At 32.1% G+C, this 12543-nt stretch overlaps 1 protein-coding gene across 3 annotated transcripts in view; it reads right to left on the reverse strand.

The window, feature by feature from the left end:
• The window catches only part of ZFYVE16 (zinc finger FYVE-type containing 16), a gene marked incomplete at its 3' end in the record, with an annotated part of 44483 nt that overhangs the window by 4200 nt on the left and 27740 nt on the right, over positions 1-12543 (reverse strand). For all 3 annotated transcript variants that reach the window (XM_081053331.1, XM_081053330.1, XM_081053332.1), the window contains 9 exons: positions 12068-12190; positions 11179-11334; positions 10377-10601; positions 7411-7493; positions 6533-6637; positions 5728-5875; positions 3982-4062; positions 1215-1377; positions 289-394 (listed from right to left, as the gene is read on the reverse strand). In XM_081053331.1, the coding sequence (XP_080909457.1) occupies positions 289-394; positions 1215-1377; positions 3982-4062; positions 5728-5875; positions 6533-6637; positions 7411-7493; positions 10377-10601; positions 11179-11334; positions 12068-12190 (1190 nt within the window). The remainder of the gene's footprint in view (positions 1-288; positions 395-1214; positions 1378-3981; positions 4063-5727; positions 5876-6532; positions 6638-7410; positions 7494-10376; positions 10602-11178; positions 11335-12067; positions 12191-12543) is intronic.

Genomic DNA, 12543 nt, shown 5'->3' on the forward strand with positions numbered 1-12543 from the left:
AACATATGGATTACTATATAAACAAAGATGGCAATGCTAACAGAACGTAACTGTGGAGCTGGCAAGCATCATACAATAACCTGAAATAATCCTATGGAATTCCAAGTCAGGTGTTATAAAAGGCAAGTCTGGGGTAGAAATATGTGTGTCCCAAGGTGTGATGTAAAAAGTTTAACAAGCTGCACTTAAACATTCAGAGGTTGAGTACTGCAAAATCTCCCACTTAAAAAAACAAAAACTATATCGAAACACAGCATATAAAGGGAAGGAACCCTCTTTCTCAGTTACCTCAGTACACTTTACAATCTTGTCATCAATTTCAAAATCGGCTTCCAGTTTTATTTTTTCACTTGGAAATCCTTGTAATGATATTCCATCCACGGAACTAATAACACTACAGAATAAAACATAATACAACAGAATTATTACTAATAAAGTGCTTCTTACGAAATGAATTATTAGATTTGAGCAAATGGAATAAGGAGAAAAATTATGAAAGTTATAAATTTATAGCAGCAGTAAGATAACTATACACAAAATAATTAAAACTGTAGTTTATATTCATTTACCAAGATTTCTTGATTGTGTAGCAAATTATATTTACATTTTCGTATACCCAATTCAGACTTGAGGTTTAAAATACACAAGTCTCTGAACTGGAAAGCTGTCTCACGAATTTCAAAAACTCTATTTTAGAATCCTTCAGCATTAGCCCTCTTCTTCCTTTTTTTGCTCCAGACGCCTTAGCCATTCTCAAAAAAAAAGGTAACTGAAAAGAGGAACGGCAGTAATATTCTGTAAGACCTCTAATGTGTATATTATTAAATTCAGTTGTTTGTATTTACAGTGAATCAATATAATACAACATAAACATCCAAACGAATCCTATACTTACTTGACAAAAATATGTACCATACAGCAGAAAAAGTGTCTTGTTTTTGTCAGCCCTGGCATCAAGCCCACACTGCTACACAATGGACATTTTGTCATTGGTCCCCTCCCAACTGACTACCCTTCAATCCTGACCAAGAAAACACACATGAGGCTCGTCATGTTTAAACAAACAGGCTGCATTCGTTAACTGAAGCATAAGCATTTAAATTCATGGTATAATTCTATGTTTATTCATAAAATATTTCATTTTATTAACAGGATGTTTTTATCCTTCTCACTCCCATCAAATCAATTACATTTTAGTAAGAAATTATTCCTACCCTTTGTTTCCTTTTTCTTCAGAATCTACCCAGCAGATATCCACATATTCTCTCAGGTCTACAGCATCAACTTTCCCACATGTAATTTTAAAGTCTTTTTGTTCTCGGAGAGCTAGCCGCAAGCCATCCATGGTCTCTGGAGTTATTTGTACCATCAAGCCATCTAAAAATGAGAGTTATGTTTCACATTTATTTTACTAAATATAAATTTATATATCTAAGCCGTAAAATTTGTATCAAAGTATTTTCTGTGCAAGATGTTTTAAGTGACCTTAATTTTTTCTATTAGGAGATAAGAAAACTATTTCACAAAGTTAAAGATTCTTTTTTTAATGGTAAAAATGGGTAATTATTTTAATGGTAAAAAAATGTTAATTTTAAAAAAAATGATTAAAAAATTTTTCCACTTCTGCCTATGATACCAAACTAGCTCTTTCACAACAATGAGCCATAAAACTAGACACAATGTATGAGGCTACTGTTTCAGCTAGTGGACAACAGAAAGTACAATACTGTGATCCCTAGAGGAAAACTCAACAAGTCAGCCCACAATTGCCCAGGCTCTCCGCTTGGGGACAGTTTCTACAGTTTCTCCATGGTGAGCCATGAAGCCTGCAATGACCCAACTGGGTTAAGAAGCCAGAAATAACAGTCTGAGGCAGCCTGGAATCTGCGGTCAAGATACTGAAGAGAGAAGCACCAGAGGACTGTGCAGAAGGTTCCCTTTACATCCTTGGGCTAGACCTGGGGCAAGGGGCCAGATGTTGAGTTTGATTAGCAATGGCCAGTGATTCAATCTATCATGCCTACATATTGAGATCCCTTAAACATCAGGATATGGAGAGCTTCCACGTTGGCAAACACATCAAGGTGCTTAGAGGGGTAATGTGATGGGAGGGTGGTATGTCTGGAGAGGGCATGGAATCTCCATGACCCTCTCTCCATATGCATCTCTTCCATTTGGTCGTTCCTCAGTTTTATCCTTTACAAATGCTTTATACTAAAACAGTAAATATTAGTAAAGTGTTTTCTGAGTTCTGTGAGCCATTCTAACAAATTATTGAACTTGAGGAGGAAGGAGTGGATCCTCTGATTTAGAGGCAGTGAGTCAGAAGCCCAAGAGACCCCAGACTTCTAACTGGCATTTGAAGTGGGGGGTGGGCAGTCTTGCGGGACTGAGCCTTTAACTTACGGGGTCTATGCTAACTCTGGGTAGTTAATGTCAAAATTGAATTGAATTGTTGGACACCTACTTGGTGTCAGAAAACTGACTGATGTGAGGATAAAAACCCACACATTTGGTGTCAGAGGTGGTGTGAGTAAAAACCTCTCATTAGGAGTATTAAATCACTCACGCTGAATCAGTTTCTTTTCAAATGCAGAAAAATGTTACTATTCCCTTCCTTATACATGTATATAAATAAGTTCCAGATAAATTAAGTGTTAAAGGCAAAACTTGAAATCTTTAGGGACAAAACAGGAGAACACCTTTTTAACTACAGGATAAGAAAGGTTTCTTAAAAAACATTAACCATAAAAGATTAATAAATTATACTGTATTAAAATGAAGAACTACCGTGTTTCCCTGAAAATAAGACCTAGCCAGACAATCAACTCTAATGCATCTTTGGGAGCAAAAATTAATATAAGACTCGGTATTATATTATATTTTATTATTATATTATATTATATTATACCCGGTCTTATAGTAAAATAAGACCTGGTCTTGTATTATAGTAAAATAAGACCAGGTCTTACATTAATTTTTGCTCCAAAAGATGCATTAGAGCTGATTGTCCGGCTACGTCTTATTTTCGGGGAAACAGTGGTAAAAAGACACTACAAAATGGTAGAGGAAATATACAATGTATAAAAAAACTATGTAACTATAAATCAGTTATAAAAAGATAAAAAATGATAGAAAAATAGGCAAAAGATGTGAACAGGCATTTCACAGATAAAACATATGTCCAGTGCGTATGTCATAAGATGCTCTACTTATTAGGGGTATGCTAATTATGATCATGTTCAGAGATAACTACCAGAATGACAAACATTAAATAGTCTGACAAAACTACATTTGGAAAATATGTAGATAAATGTGTAATCTTATATATTCTGATGCAAACAATTTAGCAGTAGCTTTTAAAAGTGAACATTTACTAATCTACTGGCCAAGAAATCCACTACTGGAAATATACCATAGAGAAACTCTTAGACATGTGCCCAATGTCAACACACAAACCAACAAGAATGTCACTAGCACCACTGTTCCTAACAACAAAAATGAACCAACCCAGATGTTCATGATCAGAAGATAATTGTCATACAGTCACAAAATAAAATATTGAATAGCATTGAAAATGAATAAGCTATAGTTGCCGGCAACAACATGAGTAAATTTTAGAGACATCATGTTATGTAAAAATAGTTAAGTTCCAAAGAGCATGTGAAGAATGATATCATTTTTATAAATCTTCCAAATAAGCATAAACAAACAATATATTGTTTAGGCATATGTTTATTGAGAGTAAAAAGAAAATTAAGCAAGAGAATGATAAACACATTTTCTAGGTGAAAGGAAGAAAAAGGCATAAGTAGACCCAAGTATTGGTCACGTTCTCGTTCTTGGCCCGGGTAATGATTTCAGAGAAGTCTGTGGTACCCTACCTTATAACTTACATATATTCTTTTATACAAGTATCAAATACAGTTTCAAAAAGAAATGGAAAACACCTTTACATTAAAACAAAGATGAAACTGATACCTTCAACGATGCTGGACTTAGCAAGAAATCCTGAAGATGTTTTTAGAGCTCCATTGAATACCACAAAACTTGCACCTGTCACTGATTAAAAAAACACAAAAGTTATGTTTTAACCTGCTCTGTTTTATGTTATAGGATATATTTTAAATGCATAATGTGGAGCATGGCACATTTTAAGTACTTGATAAATGCCATGCCCATACCACTTACAATAGAAAGCTAATAAAAAAATAAAGATAAAATATTACGTAAAGGTAATTTAATGTTTGTATCTAACTGATGGACTATTGAGCTATTTAAAATCTTTGTGTCTGTGTCAGGGAGGGTGTGACAAATTGAACGTCGCTACTGGTGAGAGCATAAATCAGAACAATCTCTGGGAGGACGACTTGATAATTATCTGTTAAAGTTACAAATATACTTATCCTTTGATGCACCAATTGCATTTTTAGGAATTAATGGCATGTATACAAAGTTATTCACAGTACAGTTTTATAAATAGCCAAGGACTGGTAACAGCTACATCCATCAATAGGAACAATTTAAATGATGTACATATATAAAGTGGAAAATTATGTGGAACGCAAATATTCTTTATATACTAACATTGAACAATGTCCAAAGTATGTTAATAAAAGCAAAAGTAAGGTGCAGAATGGAACAAATGTTATGATTTGTTTAAAACAGTAGAAGAAAGGCTGTGTGTGTGTGTGTGTGCGCTTAAATATATATATAAGGAAAAATGTCTCAGAAAGGATATACAAGAAACTGATAACACTGGTTTGGTTGCCTGTGCTGAAGTAAGAGGGTAGCCTGAGGGAGGAAAGATGATTTTGCGCTATAAATATTTGTATCTTTTGAACTTATACCATATAAATACATTACCAGTTCAACAAATAAATATTAAATAGTTGTTAAATTTTAATGACACAAAGTATCAATGACACGTTAAATGAAAAAAAATCACAGAAGCGTAAATATCCAGTATAAAATCATCTATTTAATATATATTAACATAAAAGGGAAATATAGTAAAAATGTCAACAATGGCCATATCTTGGCATTTCTTTTTCTACTTTTTAAAACATATTTTCCAACCTTACTACAAATGAGCATACATTACTTTTACAATAAGAAGAAAACATTTTATTTGCTGCCAAAATGTCAGTCTACTTTATTTAAATAAGTTATTTTGTAATACTGTATTAATTTTATCGAATAGTTACTGCCACTTAACTTTCGATTTTATAGGCCCTCTACTGTAAGGGTTTGGTAATCACAGCAGTCACTGAGGCCATTTAGCCAGAACTGAGAGTAATGTCATTCAAATATGCTACTCCCTTTACCACCTTTATCATTGTTATAGTCACAGTTTTATAAATCATCCTGCATTCTTATCTACCCTGTACTCCCCTAATTAAGAGGGTTGGAGCAAAGAGCAAGCAAAGGTGAAAAAAACCCGCATTTTAGAAAGAAATAAATGAAAAAATAAGACTCCCACCATACGGGATATACTAAGCCTGAAGATATCTCAATACAGTGTCCCAAGTCTTTAAACCTAATATAGCCCAAGAGAAAAACACAAATCAGAAGCAATTAAAAAATGTTTGTATAGCTGAAATTTTAAGGCATACTGTTTTATCACCATCAATTCAGCAAATAAGTAAAAGATATATATTTCCCTTTTGAAAGAAACTCTATTTATTGAGGTGGTTTAATGGATTAACACCAGGATCCAACACTCACCTTTTCTAGGATGGCCAGTGGCACTGTTGGCCTGTGTTTGATAAACTCCGTCATTCTGTACACAGACTAGATGAGAATCTGCTTCTGTACTAAAACTAGCTCCAATACTAATGACATGCTCATTAGAAGAACTTATTACTTTCATTACCTGGAAAATAACAATACTCATTTAGAAACATTTTTAACATTTTATGCCTTCATCAGTTATAATAATTCAGTCACATTTCTGACCAGCTTCATAATTATCAAGCTTTGGTCTGGACAACTCCTTAACAATGTGATAGAAACAAATGTATTAAGTAAAACCACCTCAATTAATAGATAAAACAGTTAAGGAAAAAAGATGAAAAAATAGGATTAAACAAATGCCTTATCAGGAAACAAATCTAAAATTTCAAATATATTTTACCATTATACAAAGAGTGCCAAAAAAATGTATACACATTTTAAGAAAGGAACTGTATTAAAATATTAATACTCAATATATACCGATAACAAAAGATGAATACAAGTGAAATTTGACTTCTGCAATTACAAGAGGTGCTCAAAGTGGTTACCATCAGCGTCCAGACACTACTGATTGAGGCGAACTGCTGCTTGAGCCATGTTGACCAAAGTGTCTACTTGTATACATTTTTTTGGCACTCCTGGTATATTAGTCTGAGTCAAAACAAATTTAATTTGACAAACTTCTTTTTTTTTTTTTATTAAATTTATTGGGGTGACAATTGTTAGTTGACAAACTTCTAAGGAAATTAATGTTCAATAATTATCTTCAAAATTTGAATAAAGCTATTATACTCACATCACTGTATTTTTTCCGAGGAATTTTTATGCAGCTTTTCCCCATTTCCATATGAATCAACAGCTGATCTATGTTATGCAAGGTATACTGGTAATTTCGAAGGTCCTACATAAAATAATGACATTTCCATAAACCTTAAACTATTATCCATGCATATTGATCCATTCATTAAATCCATTTTTAAGAGTACCCTTCATTTTAAGACTTTGATACCTAACTGCCAAAATGCCATCCAGAAAGCAGTACCAACTTTAAAAAACCAACTAACCCTTCCAGCTACTCCACAATAATAAAGAATATTCTCAGGAAGAACGCTATAGTATTTGGGGTAATCTCTTTCTAGTTATAGATCTTCCAAAATAGAATAGGTCTTCAAACGGAGTATTATAAATAAAAGCAAGTCCACTGAAATACTTTTCTCTGGTAATAGGTAAACACAAAATTATAGAAATTACAGGTGGAAGGGAACCTGCGACATCATCTAATCCAATCCTTCCTATTAAAACAAGAAAACTGAGGCTACAATTTGGTCACAATCACCAAACTTAGTGACTTTACTAACACATTTTTCTAAAGCACCAAAAGCTTCAACATTTGTATAAATCTCACGTTACCTAAATTTGTGAGCACTACCGCAGAATGAATTGAAAGGCAATTAGAATCGTACACATAAATTAGGAGTTGTGTTCTATTATAAAAAGCAGTTCATTAAAAAAAGAGCCCATTTATGTTAAATGAATTCGGATTTATTATAAATAAACTTTCATTATACCAAATATACCAAATTAAAATAGGAAAATATAAGTGTGTAAAATTTAATAAATACGTTTTTTAAGTAACAATACAAGAACACTGAATGAAGTAGATCAATTACTCACAACAAGTAAGTTCATGATAGTGTGTCCTATTTCTCCAAAGAGAGGTTTTCGGCCTCTGATACTTGTTAGAGGAGCAGGGTATGCTATACATAAGAAAGGAAAACTGGTTACTGTCCAAAACACACCCCAAAATCTTGAATTTATTACCGTTAATTCTCATTTTTCAAACATTATGGATGAATACCACCTAATCATTAACTTGGGGAAAGTGAGCAATGCCACGAACCCATACTGTGTATCTACTAGATGCCACACTGAGCTGGGAACTTTACATGCATTATCTTACTGAAACCCTATTAAGAACCTGATGAGGTAAGCATGTCTATCCCTACTTTACAAATGGGAAAGTAGAGACACAGAGATGAATAAACTTGCTTATGGCAACTAAGTTAATAGCTGGTGAAACAGATTTGAAATTAGGCTTGCCTGATTCCAAAGCATTTAGTCTTTTCTTTATGTTTCCATAGTTATAACAGTTGGGAAATTACAATAATTGGCTAGACCCCTATAAAGTTCTGATAAGGTAAAATATTAAGAATTAAAGATTCTTAAGGCATGTATAATTCTGTTCAATTGTGCTAATTTATGGATGATTAGTAAACTTTCACAGTCCTTGGGTCAGCAAAATAAAAGGAGCACGTAGAGTCAGAGAAATCAATGCCTAGAAGAAGAAGGGACATGGAGTCTGCCACCTAACTACTCTTTTTCTTTAGGGCACTATAAATATCATGCACCAAAAAGAAAAAGATAGTTGCTCGCAATGCAGCAGGGCCTCTGGAAGAAAGGGAAGGTGAAAAAAGGCAGGTAAGATTATTTCTGTGATGATAAAAAGCAGATACACTTTTAACCTTTAGCTTAGGTCATAAGCACACAAACCTCTCTAACATTTGTTATATAAATATACAAATATACTTCCTTAAAATTCTAAGAAAGCCATGTGACATTATCTATTCTAAAAACCTTAAGTCACAGTGACTCACATCTATGCTGTAGCAAAGATACTTTGTAGTTTTAAAAAGGATAACTAAGTTATTTGGAGGACAGAGGGTGTAGACTGGGAAAAAAATAAGACAGTAGTAAAAGACATTAAAATGATAAATGATATGATTAAGGTAAATGCTGACTTTTTACTTCATCTTTTATGAATGAGGGAGCATCCTTTTAACTTGATAGAGGTAATTTTATTTAAAATACTATTTTCAAAGGTTATGGCTTAAAAGGCCATCTTGTCAGAGTTACAAAATGATCTCATAAACCATCTAATCCAACATTTAATAATATTCCAAACAAATGGTCTCAACATAAAAGCACAGACAATCTCCATTTGAAAGTTATGAATTTTAGACAGTTACTTTTAGTTTTTAATCTCAGGACTCTAACTTTTACCACTAACTTTTCCATATGTACATTATCTCTATAGCAAAATAAATGTGCACATGCACGCACGCGCATACACACACAATCACACTTCCAAGGTCATGTCTAAAGAGGCATGGGCACCAGTAACACCAAAATGCTAGTCTATCTAAAATCCAGCAACATGAAGAATTCAGAAAACAATCAAAACTAGTTAACTTCTATGTATAACTGCTGATTTGCCCTCATCACCATTAAACAGCTATCATAGCTTTGCAGCTCCAACCCAGGATCTTTTGAGAAGTCCCTCATGTTGCTCCATGATTTTCCTACTTTCAGTATGAAAAAAACATAAGTATCTAGAAGTGATACTGGCCAAAAACTGGCCAAATTTACAGACTATATGTTCCATAATTACTTAAGATTAGCTAGCATACTGACCTAATCTTCCATAAAAATAACTCATTAGTATCAGAGACAAAATATTAAGTTGAATGGATGTAACACTTGGCTCAGAATGAAATTTTCTAAGTTCTTTGGCACAAAACTTGAGATGAAAGTTAAATTTTATTACTTTTTAAATATAATAATTTAATAGGATCACATATTTAAATCCTAAATAGTAAGACCCCCCATCAGTTTAATGCTTAATAAAATTTGCCAAATAGAGGAATTTAAATGAATATCTTTTTCACTGAATTTGTTCATTCTGAAATAGTAATGGTCACTTTTATAACTTCCTTACATTTAATTTTCCTCCAAGAAAATACCTATTAAATTATATTAGAATCAAACACATAAAATTTAATTAGATGTGATGTACTTCACATGCAATAAATAATTTCTTGAAAAAAGGGACAAAGGATGGGAATTCAAAAAAGCTTATCACTAGAAATAATTTCAACTTAGATATAACCATATATATAAACTTAGACCATTATTTAATAACAACTTTAGAATCTCCAGCTGTATCAAGGGTAGGTATGTAAACACACACAAACGTACGTACTCACATATACACTATATTATACATAAGTGATACAGTCTGTATCACTTTGGGATGATAAGCTAAATGTGAGGAATGCAAAAATAAGAAAAAAGAACCTCAAGCTTAGAAAAATAGCAACCACTATTTTTAAGTATTACCTTCTCTAAAAATAGTCAATTTTTTATTATAGTCAGTAACTGAAAGCTGTAGCACTGATAATCCCAAAATCCTTTATGTTTGACTTCATAATGTACACAAATTGAGGAGGGCACTAATTTACCTTCTTAATACAGAGGCAACATGACATAATGAAATCTCTACAGTACATGCTTTTAAGAAAACTTCTCAAGGTTTTGTATGTTTTGTTCTGAAATTTAAAAAAATATTTTTAAAGGTAAGTTAACATAATAATTATGAACATCTAGAAACTTCATGACATAGCAAGGTTGTGTAGACTAATTTGGTAGTTGAGGAGCGTTGTTTTGGAATTGTAAAAGTACAGTAAAACAAAAGTGGTCCTATTAACCCATTAAAACATTGATTTTAACAATATTCTGAAAATTCTTATTTTACATTGAGTATATTTCAATCTATGTAACTTATTTATTATTCTAAAACTCACCTTTATATTCTGCACCCAATCTCAACATTAAACGCATAGGAAAAACCTTTGCCCAGGGAATCTCTAGCTTTTGGATAAGAATTCCACAAAGAAAAGGATTACTAGGTAGTGGGAGATCATCAAGTTTCTGAAAAGTAGGTGTAATAAACAGAAATCCTCCATGGTCCTTGCTACTGAGGAAACTCTCAGTAAAAGTAATATTGTCCAAGTTTTCTATATATTTTCCTGGAAACAAAATCAGGAATAAAAAGAGTTTAAGTTGTTTTAAAGATATATTCTGAGTTTGAATGTCTCAATATAAACTACTTAAACAAAGGCAACGTAGAATATATTTTTTCTTATTTCCACTCAAGAAGCATCTATTAAATACCTTGTGGGCACAAAGCTCTGTTATTCCTGGAGACGGGGGATTGTGAACAAAACTTTGAAAATGTTTCTAACCCTTTAGTTAAAGATTTTTCTCCTTACTGTATGGCCAAATGAAAAATTATCATGTCCCCCCAGTCTTACACAGACAGTAAGAAGAGTATACAGATATTTTTTTTAAAAATTAAGAAGGCACATATATTTTCACTTTTAAAATACGAAAAAAATCTGTGTAAAGACACTGATCACATACAATGCTAGATTTAAGGTGACTGAAAATGATAAAGATCTTCTAAGAAATCAATCTCTTCACAAAATAAATCTTTAATACAGTTACCACAAATGCCTTTAATTTTTTAAAATTAATTAAAGCATAAATGCCTTTAATTAATTTATCCATCCCCTAGTCTGAACAGTTCAAAATAAAATGCTATACCTTTTAGAGAATCCTTATATATGGAGATAAATAGTCTGAAGATGTCCTTAGGAATAGTATCTTCATTTGGCAAACATAACAATAGAATAATAATTTCTGCCTGTCCCAAGCCATGCAATCCATTGGTTGAGAAGTACCAATATTTGTCTGAGGAATCTTAAGTGATAAAAGCATACAACTATAAATGTCAACTTCTATTAATCAAGAAAGCTAAATATAATTCTCCTTTGCATGAAGCACAATTTTTCAAATTCGCTATTTTTCCAGAGTTCTCCTCACAAAAACTTTAAATTGAATTGTATAATATTAATGCAAAAAAGAGAAAGGATGAAAGGTTATTTTATGGAGTCAATAAATAATTAACACTAAAATAAAAGATGTACTAATATGCTAAAACATAGTGGGTAAGAATCAGGTTAGTTTTAAAGAGAATGAAACACTGAGAAGAGCATTGTTGAGTATTGAAGATTATTTATTACTGAGGATTCTTAATTTCCTTACTTTTTATTAGGTCCCATGTCATTTACTTTAAAACTGTCTTTATTGCTACTAAATCAGGATTCTTGCTTATTTCAATTACCAAATTTCCATTTATCTAATAGCTATATGAAATATAGTTAATTATATCATGAGCATCAAAATACAGCTCAGCTATGAGCCCAAGACCTTAATTAACATGACTGAGAGATACTAGTAAATATCTGAAAATTTGTATTTCAAGTCCCACTGAATATGTTTGCAAAATTTATTCATATTCATATATAACTAAGAAAACAATATCCAATGCTACTTATTTTTTATGATTACCAGTCAAAATCTAACCTGAAGATGTCATTAAATCAGAAATCCTGCTTACCAATTAGGCAAAGAAAGATTAATCATTACTTACAAAAGACAAACTTGACATTCACAAGTAGATTAGCATTTAAGACAAATGTAACAGGGTGAAAACCTTCGCCTTCAAGAAGCAAAATGATCTGCTCTTGAGATGGATGTTCTTCTATTACAGGCACTAAATCATGAAAATGACATCGTTAGAATAAACATGACTTCCTGTTAAATATGTTTGCAATGAAAAAAACATTTATAAATCCACAATAGCTTGAGCAAATTTAAAAAGAAAGCAAACATGCTTCGTAAAATGAATCAACATCCTGGAAAACTGTTATATACTCATTTTTACTTTTCTATTTATGCAAAGATATTAATACTGTAATACATATAAATCCTGATGTTATATAGTACATATGCAAATATGTTGATCAAACAGCATATTTACACAATTTTAATACCTTTAAAATTTTAAAACAAACATGCTTTTGTAAAGTGGATTCCAGTCTGCCAGCCCCTCCAATTACAAATTCC

The sequence above is a fragment of the Rhinolophus hipposideros genome (assembly GCF_964194185.1).
Source record: "Rhinolophus hipposideros genome assembly, chromosome: 7".
In the NCBI taxonomy this organism is placed as follows: domain Eukaryota; kingdom Metazoa; phylum Chordata; class Mammalia; order Chiroptera; family Rhinolophidae; genus Rhinolophus; species Rhinolophus hipposideros.